The sequence below is a fragment of the Petaurus breviceps genome, unplaced genomic scaffold, assembly GCF_028583685.1.
Source record: "Petaurus breviceps papuanus isolate PSGF00001 unplaced genomic scaffold, PetGlider_PUasm1.0 187, whole genome shotgun sequence".
NCBI classification, from domain to species: domain Eukaryota; kingdom Metazoa; phylum Chordata; class Mammalia; order Diprotodontia; family Petauridae; genus Petaurus; species Petaurus breviceps.
This window is the reverse complement of record NW_027185799.1, coordinates 10817066-10844118: the sequence shown is the minus strand read 5'-3', so window position 1 is coordinate 10844118 and position 27053 is coordinate 10817066. Positions and strand designations below refer to the sequence as shown.

At 36.6% G+C, this 27053-nt stretch overlaps 1 protein-coding gene across 4 annotated transcripts in view; it reads left to right on the top strand.

Annotated features, from left to right (window-relative positions):
• ADAMTSL1 (ADAMTS like 1) overlaps positions 1-27053 on the top strand; it is a 1086428-nt gene that overhangs the window by 889848 nt on the left and 169527 nt on the right. For all 4 annotated transcript variants that reach the window (XM_069090660.1, XM_069090659.1, XM_069090661.1 and 1 more), the window contains one exon: positions 1832-1916. In XM_069090660.1, coding sequence (XP_068946761.1) covers positions 1832-1916 — 85 coding nt within the window. The remainder of the gene's footprint in view (positions 1-1831; positions 1917-27053) is intronic.

Sequence of the window (27053 nt, the reverse complement as noted above, 5' to 3'; positions counted from 1 at the left end):
GAAGGAAGGAAGGAAGGAAGGAAGGAAGGAAGGAAGGAAGGAAGGAAGGAAGGAAGGAAGGAAGGAAGGAAAGAAAGAAAGAAAGAAAGAAAGAAAGAAAGAAAGAAAGAAAGAAAGAAAGAAAGAAAGAAAGAAAGAAAGAAAGAAAGAGAGAGAAAGAAAGAAAGAAAGGAAGAAAGAAAGAAGAAAGAAAAGGAAGGAAGGAAGATGGAAACGGTGCAGACCACATTTAGTTAAATGGAATTGTAGTATGAGAAATGTTAGACTATATAAGAGTCTTGTAAATTTTTATATTTTGTGCTAAGTTTTAGAAGGTAGTATTGTTCTTTTTTCAAGAATGAACGACAAAGTGGCTGCTCATTAGAATCAGAGTTGATAATCCCAAGATAGAGACTTAAAAAAATATATTAATAAGAGGCTTCCTTTTCCCCCATCATAAAACCCTACATACTATATACAATGCTACCAATAGCACTAACATTAAAAAGCTTTTTTTGTTGTTTGGTTCCCTGTTTCTTGAGATGTACATCAGCCATTATCAAGAGTTAGTCCAAGCTTACATATAGAAAGTCAGTCTTATACACATCCTTTAAGTATATAAATGGGAAAGACTAAGTTATTGGCCCCTACATGAGAGACACTAGAAATTGCATCAACAATAAATCATTTTGAGTGGTTGGAGAAGACGATACAGAGGTATTCATGTGAAGACCTAAGAACATAGTGGGGGGACTAGAGAGTTTATCTTTTAAATCCTGCTGTATCAAGGTAGGAGTTTTAGTCTTCTTTGTGTCATGGACCCCTTTAAGAGTCTGGTAAAGCCTAGACCCCCTTCTCAGAATAATGTTTGTAAAGGCATAAGATAAAATACATAGAACTATAAAAGGAACCAAATAATATTGAAATACAGTTATCAAAATATTTTTAACACAAGTTTACTGAACCTCAAGTTAAGAACCCTTGCTCTAGAATTTCCAAAAGAAAAGGGCATAATTCATTTGCATAAGGCCTTTATTAAATTTACAAATGTCTGCATAAGATATATATGCTCAGGCAGTTTTCAGGTTAACATTCAATTATCAGAAGTATTTATTCTCTCATTCTTTATAGTTCTATTCTCTTTTTCTTTATGCATAACCATTATCCCATTTCTCTTAAACTCCAATGTGGAGAGTCAAGAAATGGGTATGAGAAATGGCAAGGTCATGGGCCCTAGCCATCCACCACTGACAATGATTAGGAACAGTCAGTTGGATGACATCGATATTTGTGTCCAGTTTTTAATTCTCTGTTACTAAATTTTAAACTCCTTGAGGAAGAGAATATGCCTTACTCTTCTAACACCCATAGACCTCCACTGATCCCAGCATGTAATAGGCTCTCAATAGGTGGTTTTTTATTTGAAATTAATTTCATAAAAGATTTCCAGAAGAAGATACTTGTAATCCTTCCTCTATTACTCAGTATGGAACCTATCTTCTTGGTGTTGTAATTTTCTCCTTGTTTCTATTGCTTGAGCTCAACAATGAACTTTTTATGGTATACAACACAGGGCATAAAATGTTCCTTGTTCATCAAAATACAGAAAGCCTTTCTCTCCACAAACAGTTCTTATTTGTAGGATTCTAATGATATGAGTCCCATTCAAATAAAAGAACCAGGAAATTAATAAGTCAACTATTAGTTATTAGCACATAATCAACAGATAAAATCTCTCTTGACAAACATACAGCCCATGAAGACGGGTGAACTTAGAGAGAAAACAGATTTCCCCAGAACCCAGACTTGGTTGTCAGCTCATCTTTTTCATGTCTACGCTTATGCTTTTCAGAGAAACTTCCTGTGGAAGCCAAACTGCCATGGCATAAGCAAGCCCAAGAGTTGGAAGAAGGAGCGGTGGTGTCAGAAGAGCCCTCGTAAGTTTTGAGAGTACAAATTGTTTTTCTTTTCAAACCATTTAATTAAAAAAAGAAAGTGCCTCCCTGGTCTCAGCTTTCACAGGTTCTCAGTTTCAAACTAAGTGTAAACATCTTAAGACTGATGAAATATGGCTTTGTGGGTCCCCAAACATGCCAATAATATTTTATCACAACGTGTGTTTGCTCACAGAAGGTTTTTCAGCATTGCCCAGAGAGAGCAAAGTGGAGATTGTGCCATCTTCTCTCATCAGCCTACTAGGCTAGTTTTCTTTCTTCCCTCCCATAGTGTTGTCCTAGAACAAAAGAGAACCAAACCTACTCCATTCGATGACATAACATTTTATGGATGAGAAGGCTGGAGAGTTTATCCTGTCTACCAACTTTTCAAGGTGCCGATATAGGCTGTGCAAATACATCAAGAATCGGTGTCATTTTGTAAGCATAGGAAACTTCCCCTTGTTTCTCTTCTTCTCCCCAGTGCAGATCACAGTCTATCTACTACACAGTCGATGAGTCTGAGGTAGTTACTTGAGACACATAGAACTTAGGTAATTTAACTGCTTGCAAATCTAACAAGTATTACCATGTACTCTGTCCATTGTACCATGCTATCTTGCACAAGTCTGAATTGAAGAACCAGCTGGTTAGCAAGGGCATAGTGTATAGAGGACTGACGCTGGGGTCAGGAAGTCTTGACTTAAAATTTTAGGGCCACAGGTAATTTTCTACAAATCTATGTTGGTAATTTTATAAGAGTGTGAATTGCAGACAAGTTGTTACTCTGCTTTGATGGAGTGAGTTTCCCCATCAGAAAGTCCCCAACCCTATGTACCAGCATAATTATATGTCCACACTTACACATAATATCCAAGTACAGGTTTAGATAGGGACCAAATAAATTGCATTCTGTCACTGTTCTCCCCATACATCACATGTCTGGCTCAAGACATCAGGAAAGATTTCAGCTATTTCCTGAAGAGAAGTATTCATTGTTTGCTCTGTCATTTAAAAGATACTTCCATGGAAAAACAGCTAACAACACATAATATTAGGGGAAAGGCAGCTAGACTGGTTTAAGATTATAATACAACCTTACAGTATCATTTTAAGGTTCTAACTTATGGATGGCTTTCTCCGGTAAGAATCTGACTTGAGCAACCTGTTCTGCTCCTTGGTTTTTGTTTTGAGGTTTTTTTTTATTTTTGTTTTTTTTTATAGAGGGATATTAGCTGTTTTAATACACAAAGGTACCATTTAGGGCACAGGAAGATGTCATATAAACAAAACCATTTACTCCATACTTATGTAAAGGCTTGGGCTAAGTCTAAAACCAGACGGGCATTGTTTAACTAAAATCAATCATACTGCTGTCTTTTGTATATTCTATATTTTGTCAATTTTCTTCCCCCATAATCCCTTGTTTATTGCTATGTTTTGACTGACTTTAAGTAGCATCAGAGCGGAGCAGAAATTAATTGGAACATCTTTCATCAATAATTAAATCTCTTTCCCACAATTAAATACCCATCAAATCTAAGGTGCAAGCACAATTTAATGCCTGTAGAAACATTTTATAAGTTGCTTTGTCCACTAAAAGTCTGATTGAGGTGCATTATGTTTAGCTTTCATCTTAATAAAATCCCCAAAGCAGTTAAACACATAGTTGCAGCCATTGAAACTACAGCCACATATTAGACTAATAAATCTTGCTCTTAGTTTAATGGAATTGCCATCTTGGCATGATTAATCGGAATTGAAGTAGATGGAAATCGGAGCACTGGGGCAGTGCAAAGGAAATGGACACTATTGTACTCAAAACAATAATTATTTTTATACCAAAATGAAATAAGTGGCAGCTGTAGAATACTGTAATGAAGTGTATATAGTTTCCACATTTTATGTACTTCATATGTTCAGTTCACTGAATCCTATTTTAAAAAAAAAAGGTCCAGAGTTCCACACTAACTGCTTTTGTTTAATTTTTAATTGATTTTAATTTGAGAGGCATAATTTTGCAGACCTGGATTCTTTTAACAAGTTTTCTAAATATATATCTATAGCAAATGCTAATTACTCACCAGTGAATAATGACAAAATGATGTGCTGTCAACAAGTTGTTTCTCCCCTCTCCCCAAAAGGTTTTGTTTGAATGGTGATGTTTAGATGTGGAAGCATCTGAAAGGAAAGAAGAAAGTGGTCACAGAGATCCGAGATCTTAGCTCTTGGTCGATGCTGTAGCTGACCTCGGAAAATTGTTTTAGAGAGGCAGGTATTTCCCAGAATATAAATAGGAATTCTGCCACCTCTTTGGTAGGGAAAGAAGGCAGTGTTGTGTTCCTGAAAGAACACCACTAGTAGAACTGTTGGGGTTTAGACCCTGTCTCTATGACCAATTAGCTGTGTGACCCAGGGCAAGTCACTTTTAATTCTATGACCTTCAGCTTCTGCATCTCTCTTTTTTTTTTTTTTGAGGGCTTGATTTATTGATTTATTAATTGCCTACACTTAAAGTAGTGGAGCAAATGTTAATAATGCAGATTAAACTTTAATAAGCTTTGTAAACCTTAAAGCACCATATGAATGCTAGCTATTATTATCGTTATTATTGGTTTTTTTTAAATGCTTTATTAACTTCTGATTTACATCATTTGTTTCCACCAGATTTTGAGTTACAAATTTTCTCCCCGTTTTTCCCCCACCCATCCCCCCAAAACAGCAGTCCCACAGGATATCCCCACCTCCAATCTGCTCTCTCCCATATTTTCTCCCATACCTGTTTCGACTTTTCCAGTGGATCTCTATGCCTCAGTGCCTGTATATCTTATTTCTTAATTACATGTAAGATAGTATTAATAGTATATATATATATATATATATACACTCATATACACACACACATATATATATGTATTTTTGAATTTTTTTTTTTAAAACTTTAAATTCCAGATTCATTCCCTTCCCCCCCCCCTGCAACCCACCCCCACTGGGAAGACAAGCAGTTCAGTATAGGTTGTACATGTGCGGCTAATGCAAAACAATAATGTAGTAGATATATTACAAAAGACTGACTATATTTCCCTCCCTCCTATCCCACCTCCCACTTGTTCTATTCTCTACTTTGATCCTGTCCCTTTTCAAAAGTGGGTGCTTCCAACTTCCCTCCCCCCCAGCCTGCCTTCCCTTCCATCATCCCCCCTCTCATCCCCTTCCCCCCTATTCTCCTGGAGGGTGAGATCCCCTATTTAGTGTGTATTTCACTCCCTCCTCAAGCCAGATTCAATGGGAATAAGGTTGACCCATTCCCTTTTGCCTTCCTATTCTTCCCCTCCATTGTAACCATTTTCCCTTGCCTCTTCTGTATGAGATAGTTTGCCCCAATCTGTCTCTCCTCATCTCCTCTCATTATATTCCTCTCACCTCTTAATTTCACCTTTTAAGTATCATCCCTTCCTGTTAAATTGGTCCTGTGACCTCTATCTATGTATACCTGTAAACATATATACACACATTCACATATGTATTCATATGCCCATATACCCTCATATATAGACATATATATATACTTCTAATCCCTTCAACTACTGAGAAAAGTTTCATAAATTACAATTATTGTTTTTCCATGTAAGAATGTTAATAGTTCAACTTTGATAAGTTCCTTATGATTTCTTTTCCCTGTTTACCTTCTCATGCTTCTCTTGCTTCTTGTATCTGAGTGTCAAATTTTCTATTCAACTCTGGTTTTTTCAGCAAGAATGCTTGAAAGTCCTCTATTCCACTGAATGACCATATTTTCCCCTGAAACATGATACTCAGTTTTGCGGGGTAGGTGACTCTTGGTTTTAGTCCCAGCTCCCTTGACCTCCGGAATATCACATTCCAAGCCCTTCGATCCCTCAGTGTAGAAGCTTCCAGATCCTGGGTTATCCTGATTGTGTTTCCACAATATTCAAATTGTTTCTTCCTGGCTGCTTGTAATATTCTCTCCTTAATCTGGGAATTCCAGAACCTGGCTATAATATTCCTAAAAGTTTTCTTTTTGGGATCTTTTTCAGGAGGTGATCAGTGGATTCTTTCCACCTCTATTTTGCCCTCTGGTACTAAAACATCAGGGCAGTTTTCTTTGAGAATTTCTTGGAGGATAATTTGTAGGTTCTTACTTTGGTTATGGCTTTCAGGTAGTCCAATAATTTTTAAGTTATCTCTCCTGGATCTATTTTCTAGGTCAGTGTTTTTTCCCATGAGATATTTCACATTGCCTTCTATTCTTTCATTTGTTTGGATCTGTTTAACAGCATCTTGATTTCTCATAAAGTCATTAGCTTCCATTTGCTCCAATCTAATTCTGAAGCAATGATTCTCCTCAGTGAGCTTTTGAGATTCTTTTTCCATCTGGCAAATTCGACTTTTTAAGGCATTCTTCTCCTCATTGCCTTTTTGAGCCTCCTTTGCCATTTGAGTCAGTCTGTTTTTTAAGGTATTATTTTCTTCAGTCAGGCTGTTGACTCTCATTTCATAATTTTCTTGCATTGTTCTCATTTCTCTTCCCAATTTTTCCTCCACTTCTCTTATCTGCTTCTTAAGGTCCTCTATGGCCTGTAACCAGCTTGTATTTTCCTTTGAAGCTTTTGGTGCAGGAGTTCTGACTTCACTGTTTTCCTCCTGTTCCATGCCTTGCTCCTTCTTGTCCCCAAAATAGGAGTGTAATGTTGGAATCTTCTGTCTGCTTTGCTTCCTTTGCCTGCTCATTTTGCCACTCAATGATTTGACTTTTGGGCTTTTTGCCACAGTAGGACTCTGCCACCAGACAGGGGAGTTTTTGTCCCAAACACTGGGGTTTTCTCAGCTGCCGGAGGTATTAGATGGGTGCCCTCTCTGAGGTCTCCACACGCTCTAGCAAGCTGGACACACACCCCAGGACCTCCACCCTAGACTGCAATCCAGATCCAAGAAGGTTAAAGCAAGAGCGATTACCCCTCAGACTGGTGCTTGGTCCCCCTACACTCTGCAGGCCAGGAGCTGAAGCCGCCATGTGGCGCTGGCTGTCTGTGCCAGCGTCTCAGCGGTTTCTCGCCCCAGGGGTAAAAGCCACGCACTCCCACTTACTGGGTCCCAAAGTCCAGACTGCACTGGCCTCTCACCTTGTCCTTCGCATCTATGTATTGATAAATCTGGAAACGGCCACAGCTGCTGCTGATCTGGAGTCCCTCTGGCAGGCAGCTGGTCAGGCCCGCCCTGGGGCTAAAGCCGCGTGGGGCTTGGCTCAGCTCCCAGAGCGCTGTGCTGGCTGATTCCTGCCGGCCTGCTGGGCTGTTCTCAGCTGGAGCTTAGCTTCTCTGTGTCATTTTGTGGGTTCTGCAGCTCCAAAATTTGTTAAGAGTCCCCTTTTTACATGGATTGGGGAAGGTGGAAGCCAGAGCCACGGGAAGGTCATGCTTCTACTCTGCCATCTTGGCTCCGCCCCTTCTGCATCTGTTAAATGAATATAATATGCTACCCACTTCATAGGGCTATTGAGAATAAACTATAGAAATGGAAGGTTCCATTATAATCATAGATAAGTTAGAAAGTCCATTTGTTGCCCATGTAAAGTGTTAAGTAAATGGTAAATAATCATAATAACCCTAAAATTTGGAATACTAAGCTGATTTTTTTTTGGTTCATTTTTCAGTAATGCCCAACTCTTGTTTTCTTGCAAAGATACTGGAGTGGTTTGCCATTTCCTTCTCCAGCTCATTTTACAGATGAGGAAACTGAGGCAAACAAGATTAAGTAATTGGCTATGGGTCACACAGATAGTAAGTGTCTGAGGCCAGATTGGAGCTCATAGAGATGAGTCTTCCTGACTTCAGGCCCAGCATTCTATCCACTGTGATACCTAGCTTCCCTTCCTAAGCTGATTAAAGACCATCATGAATGGGGGCGGGGAGGGAAGGAGGGGTAGGTGGTGCAGTGAATAGAGCACTGGCCCCTGAGTCAGGAGTTCAAATCCAGCCTCAGACACTTAACACAAAAAACCAGCAGTGTGACCTTGGGAAAGTCACTTAACCCCAATTGCCCTTCCTCCCCCCAAAAAAAGTAAAGACCATTATGAGTAAAAATCCAAGATCATGATGGGAATCAGTCACTGTAAGATAAGTACAATAATATTTTCACATACTGGTCTGACTCTGCAAAAAACTGAATTAATGTGATCTATAAGAACCTTTTTTCATGTTCAAATTTGAGCTGCTGGCCTCCTTGTCACTTGTAGCATCTATGTTCTCTGTGTTGCTTTTCTGGTATTGGGTCTGGGTTGCACTGTCAATCATCCTCCTTTGCAAGATCTGCCATGTATGGAACCGCAGAAATTTGTTAGGCAGCCAGGGGAAGGGGTACAGTTCCTGGTCGGACCTAAACCAAACCTAACTGACCCACTGGCAGTTTTGGTTCAGAGAGTGCTAAATTTGGGTCAAAGAACCAGGATTCAAATACTGACTCTCTGATATTTCCTACCTATTTGACCCCACACAACTTATTTCAGTCTCTCAGAACCTTGACTTTGTCATCTATAAAATAAGGGAGTAAGGAATGGACTATTGATCTTGGGATGATAAATTTGTCAGAAGAGACCTTGAAGGTGACAGAGTTCAACTTTCTGATTCTTTTTTTCATTTTATTTTTGTCTTTCAGTTAACAAATATTTATTTTCTCTCCTTTGCATACCCACCCCTTGCAATCTAAAAGAAAATAACAACAACAACAAATAGTCTTGTAATAAATATGTATAGTTGACCAAAACAAATTCCCACTTTGCCCATGTCCAAAAATATGCCTTACTCTGAATCTTGAATCCACCACATCTCTGTCACGAGGTGGCTGACAGAGTTCATTATTAGTCCTCTGAAATGCTTAGTCATTGCATTGCTGAAAGACCTTAGGTCTTTCAAAGTTGTTAGTCTTTATGCATAAATTGTTCTCCTGTTTTTGCTCATTTCACTTTGCATCAATCCATACATTTCCTCCCCTTTTCTTTCCTTCCTTTTTTTTTTTTTTTTTGCCTTTTTGGAGGGCAATTGGGGTTAAGTAACTTGCGCAAGGTTACATGGCTAGTTTTTTTGTGTGGGTGTTAAGTGTTTGAGGCCGGAACTGAACTCGGGGCCACCCCTCTTTCTTTCCTTTTAAACCTTCTTTACAGTCTGCCCTCTGAGGTGTTTTGTTTTGTTGCTTACAACTAATCCCTCCCTGAATCGGCCATTTTTTAAAATTATTCTCTATCCATTCCCTCTTTTTTCTCTAATGAGTTGAATGTACTTCTACACCAAATTCTTTCTATGTGTGTTCTACCATCTTTTAATTGCTTAAGATGAAAGTGATATGTTTCCCTCTCCCTTTCCTCCTTCTTCATATAATCTCCTACTTATGCCCCTCAATTATGTGAGATAAGCTCTCCAACCATTTTTGCATTTCTTCATTAGTATATTCCTTTTCCCTTTATCTTCCTTTCTTCTCTTAATATCTTCAAAATATAATAAAATCATTCCCAGGACCTCTAACTTATTTAACTATGTCTATTACCCAAATATTTGTCTGTTTTTTCATATTTAAACAGATCCCTTGGTTTCTGTTTTGGGGTAGCTAGATGGCTCAGTGTAGAGAGCATTGGGTCTGGAGTCAGGAAGACCTTGGTTCAAATGTGACCTCAGACACTTACTAGCTGTGTGACCCTGAGCAAGTCATTTAACCTATATTTGCCCTAATCCACTGGAGAAAGAAATGGCAAAACACTCCAGTAGCTTTGCCAAAAAAAAAAAAAAACATAGAAAGTATGATCCACAGGGTCACGAATAGTTGGGCATGACTTGGACAGTCACCCAACAACAAATTACCCCAATGACATTAGGGCTCTGAGGGTATATTTATATCAGCTCCCCCTATAAAATTGTAAAGTGCTTCATCCTTGTATAATCACTTCTGATTATTCTTCTTATATTTATCTTGAATCTTGTGATTGTATTTCAAAATTTCTATTCAATTCTTCAGGAATTCTTGAAAGTCTTTTGTTAAAGATCTATTTTTTTTCCATGTGTAGGATCATACTCAGTTTTGCTAGGTAAATTAGGATTGTTGGTAAGCCTGTATTTTTTTGCCTTTTGGAATATCATATCATATTACATCCCCTTTATAGTAATATCTACTAAATCTTGTGTGATCCTGGCTACAGTTCCTTATTACTTGAACTCATTCTGGTTGCTTATGGTATTTTTTTTCTTCGACCTAGAAGGTCTGGTTTTTGGCTTGGATGTTGCTGAGATTTTTCATTTGGGGGTTTATTCCAGGAGGTAATCGATGGATTTGTCCTCTGGTTCTTTAAAATTGAAGTTTCTTTCATGGTTTCTTAAAATATCATACCCAGGTTCTTTTTTTGGCTCATGATGGCTTTCAGGAATTATTTCCGCTTGATCTGTTTTCCAGGTCAGTTGTTTTTATATGGAATACATTATTGTTTCATGTAGTCATTAACTTCTATTTGGGTCATTCTAATTTTCAAGGAGCCTGTTTGGGTCAGGGTTTATGCTTCTTATACTAAGTTATTAATTCTTCTTTCAAGTCTTTTCCTTCAAATCTCTCATTTCTTTTCCAGGCCTTTTCTCTAGAACTTCCATTCATGTATATTATCATTTAAACCCCTTTTTAAACTCTTGCTTTATTTCTTCCAGGAATTTTAATTGATCTTAGTCAAGTCAAGGTACATTTTTCTTTGGGACTTTGCTTATAGATACTTTGGAGTTATTTTCTTATACTGGGGTTATGTTTTGAATATTCCCAAGAATGGTAGTAACTCTTTATAATAGGCATCATCTTATTTTTTTTTAGTCATTTTTCCACCTTACTTCCTGAATAGAGACTTTGTATTATGACAAAGTCCTATATACTTGTGGAGTGAATGTCAAAGCCTTTCCCAGGCCTCTTTTGTATTATCTAAGGTCATCCTGCTGGTGTATTGAGTTCTGTGTTCTTCAAGGATGTCAGTAGCAGCTAAGGTCAGGGACATTCAAACTCTGTTGTGTTGTTGTTCAGTCATATTTCAATCATGTCTGACTCTTCCTTACTCCATTTGGGGTTCTCTTGGCAATAATATCGCAGTGGTTTGCATTTCCTTCTCCAGCTCATTTTACAGAGAAGAAAATTGAGGCAAGCAGGATTAAGTGACTTGCCTAGGGTCACATGGCTAGTAAATATCTAAAGCCAAATTTGAACTCAGGAAACAGAATTTTCCTGATTCCTGGCCTGGCACGAGATCCTTACCACTTTTTGTAAAAGGTAAGAACCACTTACCTGCCCCCATTTCAAACTTTAAATGAATTATAACTGGTCTGATGGAGGGTGACATTTGATTGTTTCTATATTGTTCTAAGTTTTACAAGATCTTAACTGGTTTGGGTCTGGGAGATACAACTATGAGCTTACCTCTGATTAACAATAATAATAATAACTAGCATTTATAGAGTGCCTACTATGTAGCCCAGTTCTATACTGTGTATAGTAAGTACTATAGTACTTACTGTGTTAAGTGTTTTATTAATATGAGTTTCGGGATGGCTAGGTGACGCAGTGAATAGAGCACCGGCCCTGGAGTCAGGAGGACCTGAGTTCAAATCCGACCTCAGACACTTAACACAAAAACTAGCCGTGTGACCTTGGGCAAGTCACTTAACCCCAGCTGCCCTCCAAAAAAAAGAAAAAATAATATGAGTTTGTTTGGTCTTCACAACCCTGGTGCTAGAGCACAGGTAGGCTAGTGCTGGTCCTAGTCCCCATCAGCAAGCTGGGAAGGCTCTGCAGGCTGAGGAATAGAGCTGCAGACTCCCCTTTTGTCTAAGCGCCTTGCCTGTGTTATTCCTTGTTACTCACAAGCACGCATCAGACCAGGGTCTGATGGAGGGTATTGAGTATATACAGCATATACTAAATCCATGGCCTCGCTCTTTGTCATTGTCCAGTACCGAACCTCAGTCCAGGTCTGAGATGGATTTTGTTTTTGGATCCCCACTGATCACTACTCCTTCTGGTGTTCTTCTCAGGGCTTTGTTGGAACAACTGTGAGGAAGATCTCCTCCTACTCTGCCATTATCCGACTTTCTCATTTTACAAATGAGAAAACTGAGGCCCAAAGAGATTGTCATTTGGTCTAGAGAACACAAGCAGTTAAGTAGAAAAACTAGGATCCAAACTCAAATCTACTGACTCCAAAGCTGATGCTTTTCACTACACTACATAGCCCTTGAAGACCCTTCTAGTTGTAAATTCTATGATCCTCAATTATTACCATTAATATTAAGTGACTTAATTAGCTACGGAAAATCTGAAAAACAGAAGCGATATTAAAAACCTGCAGGGCAAAAAGGCAAATGATGTACATTACTCATAATGAAGACTTACTCCCCCGCCCCCAATCTATTAAAATTCCTTGGGTTTCTTTAGATTTCTCTCTCTCTGTCTCTTTCTCTTTCTCTCTCTCTCTATGTGTGTGTATATATATTTCCAGGGAAAAGACATGAAAAAAAATGATGCCTTGGTTTTTCAGCTCCACTGAGTACAAATCTTCAAGAAAGTATTGAGTTTATATAACAGGAAGAAGGATAGTGATGTTAGAGATAAATTTGAGAAAAAAAGATCCATAGAACTTTAAGACCATTACAGACCTCAATTTTTTTTTGGTATAGTTTTAGTAGGTTCCTAATTTTGGAAAATGGGATGGGTGAAGTGACAAAGTAACAAAATTATCTCTGGAATCACCTTTTTCCACCAGTAGGTCAAATTATAGCCCTTCTGAGTCTGGTCATCACTGCGAAGAACATAAATTTAGGTTTGGGATGTGTTATTTAAAAGTTTGACTGAGCGTATCAATTACACACACATATTATATACATACATATGTATATATATACATACATATGTGTATGTATATATATATATATGGAGAGACAGAAAGAGACAGAGATAGAAAGAGTTAAAGTTATGAAAAGGTTATTTAAAGTTATGAGTTTTAAAGTTCTCAAAATTTGGCGTGAGCTCATAGTTAGTAGGGGGTCAGGGATACACGTACCATAATTTGTCCTCCCTATACTCTCAGGCCAGTCACAGAACAAACTTTTCAGGAATGGACAAAAGAATTATTTCATAGTCAACAAATCTTCTATTTTCAACGCTTGGTTTTAATTCATTGTTGGGACTGAGGGATAAACATCACTTCAAGCCTAGTAGACAAAATAGAAATTTTGACAGTTTAATTGTTTGGAGGGTATGGGATTGGAGATAATACAATAGTGAACATTTTGAAATAGGACCCAGGAGATAACTTTTTTTGCTACTGACCAGAAACTTACTACCCTAGAAGCTAGATGCCTTGCTGAATATGCCTGATCCTGCATGTGAGTAGGAAGGAAATGGTTCATTTCCTCGACTCCTTCAGGCTACTAACATACTATTGAATACACTGGATGATGTAATTTACCAAATTGTACAGCTTAGGGTGGAGCTGCATGCCCAAAGACAAGGGTGACAAAAAATAACAATGATAACAATGGCTCACATCTCTTTCAATGTCTTAACAACAGAAAGGAAGAACCACAATAAGTATTCAAAAAACCTAGCCTTCTATTTCAGGTTCCCTAAATTTCTATAGATTATATATCTTTTACTTACCAGAACTACTAGGCTCTCAAGCAGAAGAAAAGAGGACAAATTGGGTACCCAAGGAAATCAGATCCTTCCTAGCTTTTGGTTGCTCAGAACAGATTTGTAATTAGCACAGGGTCACCAAAGCTTGTTCCATAGTGCCAGTATGGATGGAGGCTGGGAGAGCATGCTTCTCCCTCAAAGTAGGGGTGCTGGGGAATGGTTAGCCAGTGGAGTACTGCTCTCAAAAAGAATCTCTGAATCCACACACCCACCTTGATTCCCCTCATCATCATAGCTCTCTCCCCTGGCCTGCTTTCCTTTCTTTATCAACCTGACTTCACCCACCTGATGCCACCTACCCATGGATAGCCTGTTCTAAAGACCCACAGCAGAGATGAATGTTCAGGATCATCAACGATAAGCAAAATATGTAGACCAGAAATGTCCTGGTTCATTTTCTCTTCTTCATACTTATTTTCATCATCACTACCATCCCCAATACCAGGACTGACCCAAACTGTCTTGATCTTGTGACCTCAGGGTATCCTGGGATCTGTTTTTACTTTTCCTCCTTTTTCTGAATTTGTTTCACTTGAGGACTTCTAAATTACGGTTCTTGCTCAGAGCTGTGGTCCGGATGGTCAGAATCTGACTGAAGGCAGCAGGTGGGAGAAAGGTTATTTTTTACATGATAGGGACTTATTTCATTGAATTACATTGAGCATCCCCCCTACCCATCGATTAATGAAGAACCTTCACAGAAAGTCCCTGGGGCTTTCCAGATGAACGTCTTTCATCTAACCCACACAAGCCAGGGAGGAATACATGGTCTCGTGTTCCTTGATATTGCATTTTTTAAAATCCTGAGTTGTCTTGTTGGATTCTTTGGTTAACAGATTTACTCCATGACTGGGAAAACATTTTTGTGCTTTAACACGATACCCAGGCTTTTAACGTGTTGCCATAAATAACTTTGGTGTGAGCCATTAAAGGAAAAAAAAGGCAAGAAAGAAAGAAAGCAGAGGGCAACCATAATATCTGGATGCCAGATGGCATCAGCTTAGTGATGGGGCTGATTCAATGAGAAACTGAAGGAAATTCTTGTCATACATCTGTACGAACAGAATTCATGAGGAATTAGATATAGAAAGAAAGGCCAGTAATAGTGAATAGGGTAATGCTGAAGGTCTTAAATACCTTGTTTACATTTTTAAATGAATTTTAAAAATATAATGCCTAGGCGTATATCTATATTATTCCCGTTGGAAGGTGTCTGAGAATGTGGATGACTTAACCCAGTGGTTAAGAATAGGAATACTTGTTTGGGAAAAAAAATTGACTAGAAATGTTAATTGTCTGACATGTGTTTTTATATTTGCCCCCAAAGTATATTTAGTGAGCCAAACATCAGTAATGGTTCCAGAAAGTACTGTTTTTTATAGCCACAAAACAAGGTGCTTGAAGAATTCTCTTGCAAGCAACAGAAACATGGAACAAGGGCTTGTTAAAAGAAAAAATAATCCCTTGATATATTTCTTTAGCATCTAACAATGTAGCACCTGATTTGTCTTTCTGCAGTATAAATGCTGCTTAGAGATAATTGAGCAGACAACAGGTCCATTGAAACTAAACGTTCTTAAATTTTACTCTCCTTATGTAAAGAAATTCACAGTGACTCTTTTGTGTAGGTGGTACAAAGAACAGTTAAATCTCTGTCCCAGACCAACCAGTTTTACCCAGCATTCTCTAATCATCTCTTGGTCCTTCCAGTATCACTGCTGCTAGACAGTGTGATACAGTGGAGAGAGGAATGAACCTATAATCCAGAGACAGGTTCAGATCCTACCTCACACACTTAGGAGGTGTGCAAATAAAGGCAAGTCATTTAACTTTTCAGAACTTCAGTTTCCTCATCTGCAAAATGAAAATAATACTTAACTACTTTACAAGGTTGCTGTGAGAAGAGCTATATAAATGTAACATTATTCTTATACTCTCTCTCCACATACCTGAAGTGCCCTCCCCATACCTCTCTAAGTTTTCAAAGGCTTCAAGACCCACCCCAAGACTAACTCCTCTTCTATAAAATAGATCTTGAGTCAATTTTCATCTTTTTTTTATATAAATTCCGGATAATGCTAGTACCATCACTAATCATAATATTTAATAATTATATATTCAATCAAATCTTATTCTGATGTCTCACTAATGCCATAATTACCCCCCTACTCTTTGGGTATCTAGGTTGGCATAAGGGAAAGAGTGCTTGATCTGGAATCAAAAAGATCTGAGCTCAAATCCTGCCTCAAACATTTGCTAGCTTTGTGACCCTGGGCAAATCACTTACCTTTTGTCTGCCTCAGTTTCCTCATCTGTAAAATGAAGATAATATCAACACCTACCCAACAGGGTTGTTGTGAAGATCATCTGAGATAACATATAGAAAGTGCTTTGAAAACCTTAAAGTTCTATGTCAATATTGGCTATTCTTAGAGGTGAGGCTAGTAGAACATATTTTCTGGCAGGGCATACCAAGTTACAGTTTTCTACTGTGACCCCAGTAATGATGGCTGTATGTGTTGACAGAAATTCAGTCAGGCTAAGTGGAGAGAGACTCATCACCTGCAGCCTGGTCATCTGGTGATAGGGTTTTTTGGACCCAATAATTCACAAACCCATGAAAGGTTGCAGTATTTCTTTGATGGGGTTCACCTAAGCGACTAAATCATAGATCCACAAAACATTGAAGTAATAACAACAATTTATTTTTGTGGTATTTTATAAACATTATTATCTATGCCATTCATTTGGAATTTGATCATATAGAATTTAATCCTATGTCCTCGTTTAAAATTTTCCATGTTTTGTTTTCTAATTGATTGTCCCTCCTCAAAAATAAGCCCCATTTCCTGTAAACTTCATATTCCTTACAGTACCCAACATAGTGAACATAGAGATGTTCAATAAATATTAAACTCCTTGATTGGATAATCAATTGTGTTGGTTACAGAAAGCCCCAAAACCCAAGTTTAGATAAATTATATTGAAATTGTTCATCTCAGAACTACTATAATAAGCCCTAATGGATATGTTGAATGATCTGAGCTTTTGTTGGTCTGAGTACGCCTTCCACATATGGAAATTGTGATCCTTCCCAATATCAAATGGGTTTCCCCGGCCAAAAAATTCACCATGCGGTGGCCTAAATTCTGGAGAGGAGTTTCTCCATATTTAGCTAAGATAAAATCATAATCAATGTGTTGAACTCTCAGCAAGAGAAACCAGATGTAGAAATGTTAAGGTGGTTTTTAAAATGTTTTATGATGGCTCATAGTTCCATTAAAATCCTCCTTTAGAACCTTATCATGGGAAAAAATGGTCTAGCTATGACTGTGGGTTCTCAAGGACTATACTAGCAGAATAAGACCTACCAGCCTGGATAGACTTGAAGTCTAGAACCAATGTTAGAGTATTTGCCTATTGTCAGAGTTTACCTAGCTAGCAAAGTTCAGAAGAGATCTTCACCTTTCAGTTAGCTTCAGAGTAATGAATTTTTTGTCCATAAAAATTCATAATTTTTGTTAAGTTTTAGAAGCTGCAAAATGTAACAGAGAAGGGAAAACCTAAACCAACAAAATTACTGGTCCTTGAAGAGAGTCTAGTTATAGACAGTACGTATTAGTGGCATCTGATGAAAGGGAATTCAATCATGAATTTTTTCATAGAATTTCCAGACTGTACCCAATGTTATGTGTGGGAATGTCATGCACGTCTGAGTTGAGACATGGCAATGGTTTGGCCGAGACAGAGTGGCCCTACAGTTTAAATTAAGAAATGAAGGAAGAATGCAGAAGGGATTGAATATGAGGACAAAATGAGCCTGAATCAAATTGATAGCATGTGTAAAATGAGACTGGAATCTGGCTAAGACAGCAAGGTTAATTAATACTATAGAGAAATGAAGTTGTAGAGGGGATGGCATCTTTAGTCATAGCAAATTATCAAGTCATTGGAATTTAGTTTCATTAGAGATAGGATTCAATGATTCCCAACTGGATAGTGGGGAAATGGGCTGTAGAAACTACTGATATCTTTCCCTAAATACTGAATTTCTCTGTTTATGTCACATGCAACTAGGGGCCAGGATCTACTCATTCCTCTGTGTGTGTGTGTGTGTGTCTGTGTGTGTGAAAGAGAGACAGAGAGAGCCCTTCTCTCATAAAAGGCATATCATTCAATAGCATAGCCACTTTTCCCCAGAACCTCTACTGCCTAATTTGTCAACATCACTACCTAAATGCTTAGTTTTTCCATTGAGTGTGGTATAAGGGATAGCATTGCTAAATTGGTCATTGAGAAGACTGAGTTGTAATTTCACCTCAGACCCTCTAGCAGTGTGCCCATGGACAAGTCATCTATGACCTCATGTATAAAATGGGCACAATACCTACCTCACAGGGTTTTTGTTAGGCTAAAATGAGAGGAGAGTAAAGTATGTTGCAAAGTTTAAAGTGACAGAAATGTTAGTCAGGAAGTTCCAGGTTTAAGCACTATCTCTGACATATCTTGGTTCTGTGAGCCTAGACAATCTCCCAGTTCTCCCAGACAATTATCTGATGCTCTAAGGTAGCAGCAGCTGTTTACCTACACTGTTAGCCAATAAGCATCTATTAAACACCTACTATGAGCCAAGCACTGTGCTAAGTACCTGGAGATGCAGAAAAAAAGGCAAAAAACAAAACAGTCCCTGCTCTTGAAGAACTCACAGTATCACAGAAGGATTACACAAAAACAATTATATAGAAATAAGCTACATACAGGATAAATTGGAGATAATCCATAGAAAGCACTACACTTAAGGGGGATCAGGAAAAGGAATGGAATAAGTGTTTACATATGTACCAGACACTAATGCTAAGTACGTAATGATCCCCTTAACAACTCTGAGAGGGAAGTACTGTTATTATCTCCATTTTACAGATAAGGAAACCAAGGGAAACATAGATGAAATGAATGGCCCAAGGTCACACAGCTAGTGTCTGAGGCCAAATCTGAGCTCGGGGCTTCCTGACTCCAGGTCCAGGGCTTGATCCATGCTAAAAAAAAGTTTCATTTTTTCTCAGCCTCAGATTTTTCAATGCCTGAGAGGTTTGACTAGATGGCCTCTGAAGCCGCTTCTCAATCTCTTCTCTTACAAAAAGCAGGATCCTAGATCCAGACCTTTTTGCTGTATTGCACTGTGAATTATTATTTTCCTCCAACATTTGGGATAAAATGCTCTCTACTCCTTTACTCGGCTCGTAGCATGTATGTAAAAAGCAAATTCAACAGAAAACTCTAGGTAGAAGATTATTTTCCCATTTGGTTATCAGAATATTTTACAATAAACCAAGTTATTCTAAATTTCAGCTTCACCCACCAGCACCAGCTTTCCTTCTCCATCTACTTTACCGAAAATTAACTCCAAGTTGTGTCGCTCAGCTGTGCCCTAGAGAGTGACAAAGACAAATTAATGGAATCACTGTGTGCCAAAATAAAGCATGGGCCCTGTCACCACCAATATATGTTAAGTCCATTAAGTTCTATTTTAATTAACTGAACTTTAGCTGGAAAGCCACAGCAAACATGTTGAATTAGCGGAAAGAAACTCTCACAACATGCCAGATAAACCCTTTATTCCATGTGAAGTAGAAATAGTTCCTGAAAAGGATTTAGCATTTGCAGTAAATGAGATTTTTATCAAAGTCGAGGGAAAACAAACTCAGCTTTGCATTGAAACTACATTCTGGCTTCCAACTGATATCTACTCACCCCCACTTTAAAAAAAAGGGGGCGGGGGAAAGGGGAGCTTTAGTAAAAGCAGCCATGACATTTTGATCTCTGCAAAATGTTTTTTTGTAACGATCAAACCAACCTCAAGAAATGCCTAATTCTGAATCCATGCTGTGTCTGGCTAAACCCAAAAAGCCAAGTGGGAGGTAAATTCATTATTATGTAAGTGCTGAGCCCTCAGTTTCCAAGACTTATAATAAATATATTAAAAGCAGGGAGACCAACAAAATTACTCTGCTTCATTCAGATCTGCCCTATCCTGCCTGTATACTCCTACATACCTGTAGCCCGTTTGGTTTTTCATCTTTCTCAGCCCTCTTGATGAAGTCTTAGAAAGTCCAGAAAGGAGTGGAAATTAACCATGAGCTTCTGCTGCCCACACAAGGAAAAGCATCGCTTCATCTGTGGGACATATGAAGATGACTAGAAAGATTTCAACCATCAATAAATCCTTTTCTTCTATAGGATGCTTATGTTTCAAGGAAACTCATGCTTTATCAAGAACAAGTTAAGATTTAATCAGTTAAGTTAATAAGTTGACACACTTACAACAATTTTAACTTGACACAAAAGCTAAATGATAAGGTGATACCTCCACTCATGGTAATGAAACCTCTCACTGTAGCCACAAAATTAAGATTCCATAATTTAGAGAGGCTTTAAGACACTCCTCTAATAGGAAAAGGCTGTTAGTTCATCATACTAGGGCCAGCCTCCTAAAGAGAATAAGTCTATTACTTTCACAAGAAATAGGACTTTTTTTCTAAATTTTTTAACCTTGTTGTCAGTTTTCTTTTCTGCATAGATGCTTACTAACCCAGTTACTCTCCATAGATTCTCCACTTCATACCACAACTCTTAATTATTCTTTTCTTAGCATCAACCCCTTTCTGGGTCGTTCATCATAAATGGCACCAATAGGAGCCAGTTGTTAAATTTTCAGTATGAACATTTATACCTGGGAAATCAGAAAATACTACACATCAGAGCTTAATTTATTATTTTGTTAATTGTCTAAATTAAGGAAGTGAGAGAAAATTTTAATAGTGAAGATTAAACTTTAAAGTGTGTTATGCTTTGGAGAATCAATTGTTAAACATTTCCCTGCATACCCCCCTGCCAGTAGCATACTGATATACCACACTTTATTTATCCATGACCCAATCATTGGAAATGTAGGGTTTTTCTAGTTTTTCACTATTGCCAATGAAGCTCCTATGAATGCTTTTTTAACTAAGACTCCTTTGTTTTAATACCATCTTTAGGATTAAGTCAAGATTTTTTAAACCAGCTATGGTTTTTGACCACTCAAAGGTATTCTACATCCCAAAGAAATTATTTTTAAAAAAGGGAAAGATCTATCCATACAGATACATTCATATATGCTTTAATTTTACTAGAAAAAAAAACCTAGAAACAACTTTCATGGACAATCATCCATTAGGGAATTACTAAATAAACTGTGATATGTGAACATAATGAACTATTATTTCAAGATTTTAAAAAAGAAACAAATTTGGACAATGCAAAGAAAGACATGTGAAATGATGTATAGTGAAGATAATGGAATGGAAACAACATGCTGTTACAGGGAGATACCTTTTGTTAAGTTTATATTATATTATTTCTCTTCAAAAAATAAAAATGTATCTTGGATCTTTGATTTTATTCCACGGTATTTACTTAACAGCAATTAGGAAATAGAACTTACTGATAGTTATTGATTTTTTTAAGCTGCATTTGTCAGTGTCAGCAACAAAACTGTCCTTCATTTTGATGATTTAATTTCTCCTGGACACCTAAGGAACATAATAAGGTAGAAAAGTCCTAGTACATGGCTGAGGTACATGGAACCCCCTGAATATATATGGGCAGTTATTAGAAAAGGAAGACATTCCATATGATATATTTTGGGATCAGTGAGTAAGCTAATCCTTTGGAAAATTGTGCTTGGATCAAGTAAACAAGTTTTATTGATCATCTACTAAGTGCCAAGCACTGTGTAAAATGCTGATACAGAGGCAAAAACTAGTCCCAGTCCCTACTCTCAAGAAGAGTAGGTCTAATGGGAGAGACAACATGCAAATGACTTTGTACAAATAAGATGCATATACATACATAAATACATACATAAAGATTATATATATACACACATTCATCCATATATTCATACATACAATGAATTAGAGAGAATCTCAGGGGGAAGGTACTAAAATTAAGGAGTTCTGGGAAAGACTTCTGAGAGGAGATAGGATTTTAGTTGAGACTTGAAGGAAGCCAAGGAAGAGGGATTAATCTGGAGGGGAGGGAATAAGCATTTATAAGGGGCCTACTATGTGTGTCTGGTACTGTGATAAGCATTTTACAAATTTATTTTCACTTGATCAAGAAAGACCTAAGAGGCAAAGATGAGGATAGAGAGACTTCTAGGCATGGGAAACAGTGAAAATGCTCTCAGAAATGAAAGGTCATAAGTAAGGAACTACACATGATTTAGGACCTTGAAATTAAACATGTACCACTAACCTGTAGTGAATTTTTATCTGTTTTAAAGAGTCACAAGTCAAAAGAAATAAAAGAGAAAATTTGCCACCCTGATTAAGTACATTCTGACAAAAGAACCTTAAATAGGAATGATTCTCATTTGTTTGGTGATGGCTCAGGTATGGTTCTGCTTGAAGGTGAAAGGATTAACTGACTGTCTTCTAAGTCCCTTTTCAGTCATAAAAAGCTATGATTAAGTAATAAATATTATTATATAAATTAATTAATGATATTTAATGGCCTAATTAATTTTTTTAATTTGAATTATACACTGTCAACAAATAAACAAAATAGAATAAAATCATAGAATCTAAACTACATGTTTATCTTTTGCAAGTGAAAAACTATAATATCAACTTAACAAAAAGTATGTTCTGATTTCTTTAAAGAGTTTTGTCACCATTATTAGGTATTACAGTCTTATTTAGTTGTTAAGAAGCGTTTTCCTCATTCTGTTATCTTCACTGGATGTAATTTCACCTGTCTTTCTTTGTATTGCTCAAATTTATTGTTTTTTATCTTGGAGTAATAGTTCCTATTGTCATATCACAAATCATTCAACCATTCCTTGGTGGTTGATTGGCCATTACAGTTCTTCAACAGTAAAAAGAAAGAAGACATGAATGTTTCTGTACAGATAGATTGGCATTTTATGTTGCCTTTTAATATCATCCTTGATATGATTCCTGGTTTGTCTAGTGGTCAAAAACTACAGTTGGTGTTATAACTCTTTTTGTATATTGATTGTCAGATTATTGTCCAAAAAGCTTATGTCAATTTATAATCAGTTCCAACAATATATTTTCCTATAGCAAGCTTATGTTGATTTTTATCATCTTTAGTCATTTTTGCCATTTTGGTGTGTCTAAACTTCAATGATGTTTTAATTCATATTTTTCTCATTATTACTTTAAATCAAAGCTCTTAACGTGGGGGTAGGAAGCTCTGTTATTTTAAAATATATTTTAAGAATTGCATTTCAATATATTTTCTTTATATTAATATATCTTTTGTTTTATGCATTTAAAAACATTATTGTGAGAAGGATTCCTTAGGTCCACCAGACTAACAAAGGGATACCTGATGAATACAAAACAAAGAGGTACAAAATTTCAAGAACTCCTGGTTTAAATATTTTTTCAAGTAATTAAGAACAATTTATTTTTCTTCCTTTAAAATCATCTACTTGGGTATTTTTGTTTTTTCAGATTGGGAACAGGGATAACAATCATCATTCCATTATTGCATGAAAAAAAGTTTCTTAATGTTTCCCCAAAGTTTTGTCATCTTGAGTTTATCAGACACTGGTCTCTTACATATCCTAGATTCTATTTCTGGCTTCTTTGTTCTATTTCAATGATTTACTCTGGCACTTTTGATCCAATAACAGAATAGTGTCAGATTTTTATCTGATATATTTACTACAAAGATTTTTTTTTCATCTGTGTTTCTTTTTCTTGCATTTGGAAAATATTGCTTTTTGTCATGCAAAATCTTTTTAATTTGGGTTTAGTCAAATCCTTCAACTTTATATCCCAAAATTTCTTGTAACATATAAACTTGTTTCTCCTTCCTACAACTAAGATAAATATAAGATTCCTTTTTCTTCCAATTTTTGTTTTTTATTATTTAGATTATTGATTTATTGGGAGTTTAGCATGTTATATAAAGCATGTAACTGAATTCTCTTTTCACCAAACACCTATTCAGTTTTAGTCAATCATAACTCCATTCCCCAAAATTTAGTAATATTGGATTTATAAAACTACTATTTTAGATGCCCTAGGTTATATTTTGGATTGACTCTTTTATTCCAATTATCTATTTTTCCATCTTTAAAATTCAGCATCAAACAGTTTTTATAAGTATTGCTTTATAGTTTATTTTCTATCCACAAGATTTATTTTTAAGGATTTTTACTATTAGAGAGCTCACATATTCTCCTAAAATTCCCAAAGTGAATGAAGGCTTTTGTCTTTATCACCAAATTCTGCATGTTGGTAGGGTGTGGTTTTGTTTGGAATTTTTTAATCTTCTCGAACTGCCATTTGCAAATCCAGAAAGTAGCACCCTATTTGTATGACTTTTAGAATAAGACCTCAGAAAGTGAAATGGAAAATAAAGAAAAGTCAGAAATAGAAGTTTGAGGTTATTCATTTCTGTGTCTATAGCCCTTCCCTCACTCTACCTACAACCTTTTAACCTTTAGTTTTACTCAGTTTCATCAGGACTGAGACTGCTGGACTTCTAGTTACAACACCCAAGTTCAAGTACCAACTCTACCATTAATACATGGGACCTTGAGCAAATGACTTACCTAATCAAGGCCTCAGTTTCCCCACCTGTAAAATGAGGAAACTGGAGTAAGTAATCTCTAAGGTCCCTTCTAGCCCTTGAATCGGCAAGTTTTTGATAATTTCATGACCACTTTTGCTAAAATTAAAATATTCTTACTCCTGCTGACCCAAAGACAAGCCATGTGAGATTGTAGGCATCTATCTCTTCTCCTAAAAGGGCAAACTCCTTTGGGCAAAAGACAAAGACTAAGACTAAAAGGGAGGTCAGGTTAAATTTAAGATGCAACCAGACCAAATAATGCTCTATTACCAAAGCAGTGTGAGGGCTTTTTTGCCCTTTTAAATAGCAGGTTTACAAAAAGACTTTTTGTTAATTCAGTATAGAATTACTTGTACTGTATTTTATTGCCTCAGCTACACTATTCTCGAGATTCCTTTGTGGCTAGTGGTCCTTTTCAGCTTTTTCTCTTCCTCTTTCACCACCCGTACCCCTTACCCTCCCCACCTCACTCCCACACCCCCAAAATAAATAAATAAAACCTAAGCCCTGCAGTGCAATAACTCAAATGTTAAAAGTGATTCTGGAAAACTTAACCCAAATGAAGGCTTCCTTATGTTATTCTCCTGCATTTTACAATTTATGTATAAAAACCAGAGCAGCATAATGGCACTGTATTAATAACTGCAATCTATATAGCAATTTTTATCTTAAATGACCCTAAAGTAATTCTACTGATACAAGAAAAGAATTGGTTATGTGGTAAAGTATTAAGTATATATCAATTCAATTCATTTAAGCAAACCTTTATTTACTAAAGACCTTAGTATTTGTAATGTATGGTATTAGTCACTAGGGACAGAAGAACAAAGATTAAACAGTCTCTGTCCTTAAAGATTCCTACGTTCTACTGAGGGGATACTATTAATACAGGATCAAGTAAATAATAAATAATTTGAGGAGGAAGAGAATATTAATACTATAAAATATTTCATTTCTAAAACCCTAAGTCCAGTTAATGTCTATAGTAAGAAAAATTATTAGAAGTGAATGGATTAGATTTTATAAATTGTGTGTGTGTATGAAATCCATGAAACAAAAATGTCATTTCTAAAGGCCCAACTCTTGTTAATGATTGGGTAATGGAAGAACAATTAGCAAATGAATGAATTGTGCTTCTATTTAGTCTTCTTTTGATAATTATTCATTTCCTCTTCTCTCCAGTAAAGGCCTCTCCTTTGAGTACAGCCAATAGAAAGTGAAACAGCTTTTGAATTTCACAAGTGTATCTAATTTTCACAAGACTTTATATATACCAGAGAGTTGGGTTCCATAAATACTTTTCTTATATTTCAGTTTCCACATTTATAAATTGAAGTTAACCTAGGTTATCTCTAAGGTCCTGTCTAGGCTCTAACTCCTATGATCTCATGATTTTATGTGGCATCAGATCTGATCAAGACGTGTCTTTTTTTTTTTTTCATTTAAGAACATAAAGTGTTGAATGTACTTCACTTTCTGGAGGCAGTAAGACTATAACCACAGAAATCATATCATTCACCAAAGAAATATAGTTACTCCAGTTGTTTAAGACAATCTGTTTAAAGCATTGTATACATTTTAATTCAATGAGTCAGTAAGCTCTTGTTAAGCACCTACTGTGTACCAAGAAAGGCAAAAGGCAATCTTTACCCCCGAGTAATGGGAGGGAGATAACAAGCAAACAAAAACTACACATAGGAGAAATAGGAAATAATTAACAGAAGGAAGGCACTAGAAGAAGACTTGGGAAAGGCTTTGTGGAAAAAAACCTTCTCTTGACAGTGATGCCGATAAGAGGGAAGGAAACTACCCAGTACAATTTCAATTAAAATATCATTTTATGTTTTTCAATAATAAAAACCCCAGGTTAAGAGGATATACATATATATATATATAAATATGTATGTTTGTATATCACATCAAAATGATCAACAAATTGAAAAAATATATTGCATTCAACATCTTATCTTAAAGTTCAAAACTCAGCAACCACTGTTCAAGACAGAATTCCTACAAACTCTCTTTAAATTTTCCAGAACCTTCTTAGAGACTTGCCTTTTCCCCTCTACCTGTGACCTAATATAGTAAATATAGATTTGGGAGATGTTGGGATGGGGATTGGGGAGGGGCCAATCTTTACGTGAAAACATTTATTTAGTCATTTTCATTGTCAGCTATTTTCTTTTGAAATGCCAACTGCTGTTAGAAGAGAGTATATACTACCTAGGATTTCTATGGAAGTATGAATTATTGTTTTTTAAACAAATTTATTTATAACACGCGTTTTTTTGAAATTATTGTTAAAGGAGAACATTCCTTTAAAAGCAGATTGTCTTTAATATCAATAGATACATACTTTCTTATCCTGTACACCCCTCATCCAAATTCTTCTATTCTTGGAGAGAGCCCAACAAGTGGATCAGCCTACCTCCTGTTCTAGTGATACTTAGCTCTGATGATATCTTTCATTCTGTTTCTCCTGCTTAATTCTTTATTAATTATTTGTTGTAACTTGCTCATACCTACTTGTAGCTCTCCATCACATTTTGAATGAATGTGTAACTTTGATTCTTCAGAGACTGACATAAACCAATCATGACACTCAGGAAAGGGGAAAATTAATGAATCAGGAAAGCTTTTTAGGAATTTTAAAGACCTAAATTTAAGGTTTATACATCAGATGTCAGCGATAGATAGATAGATAGATAGATAGATAGATAGATAGATAGATAGATAGATAGATAGATAGATAGATAGATA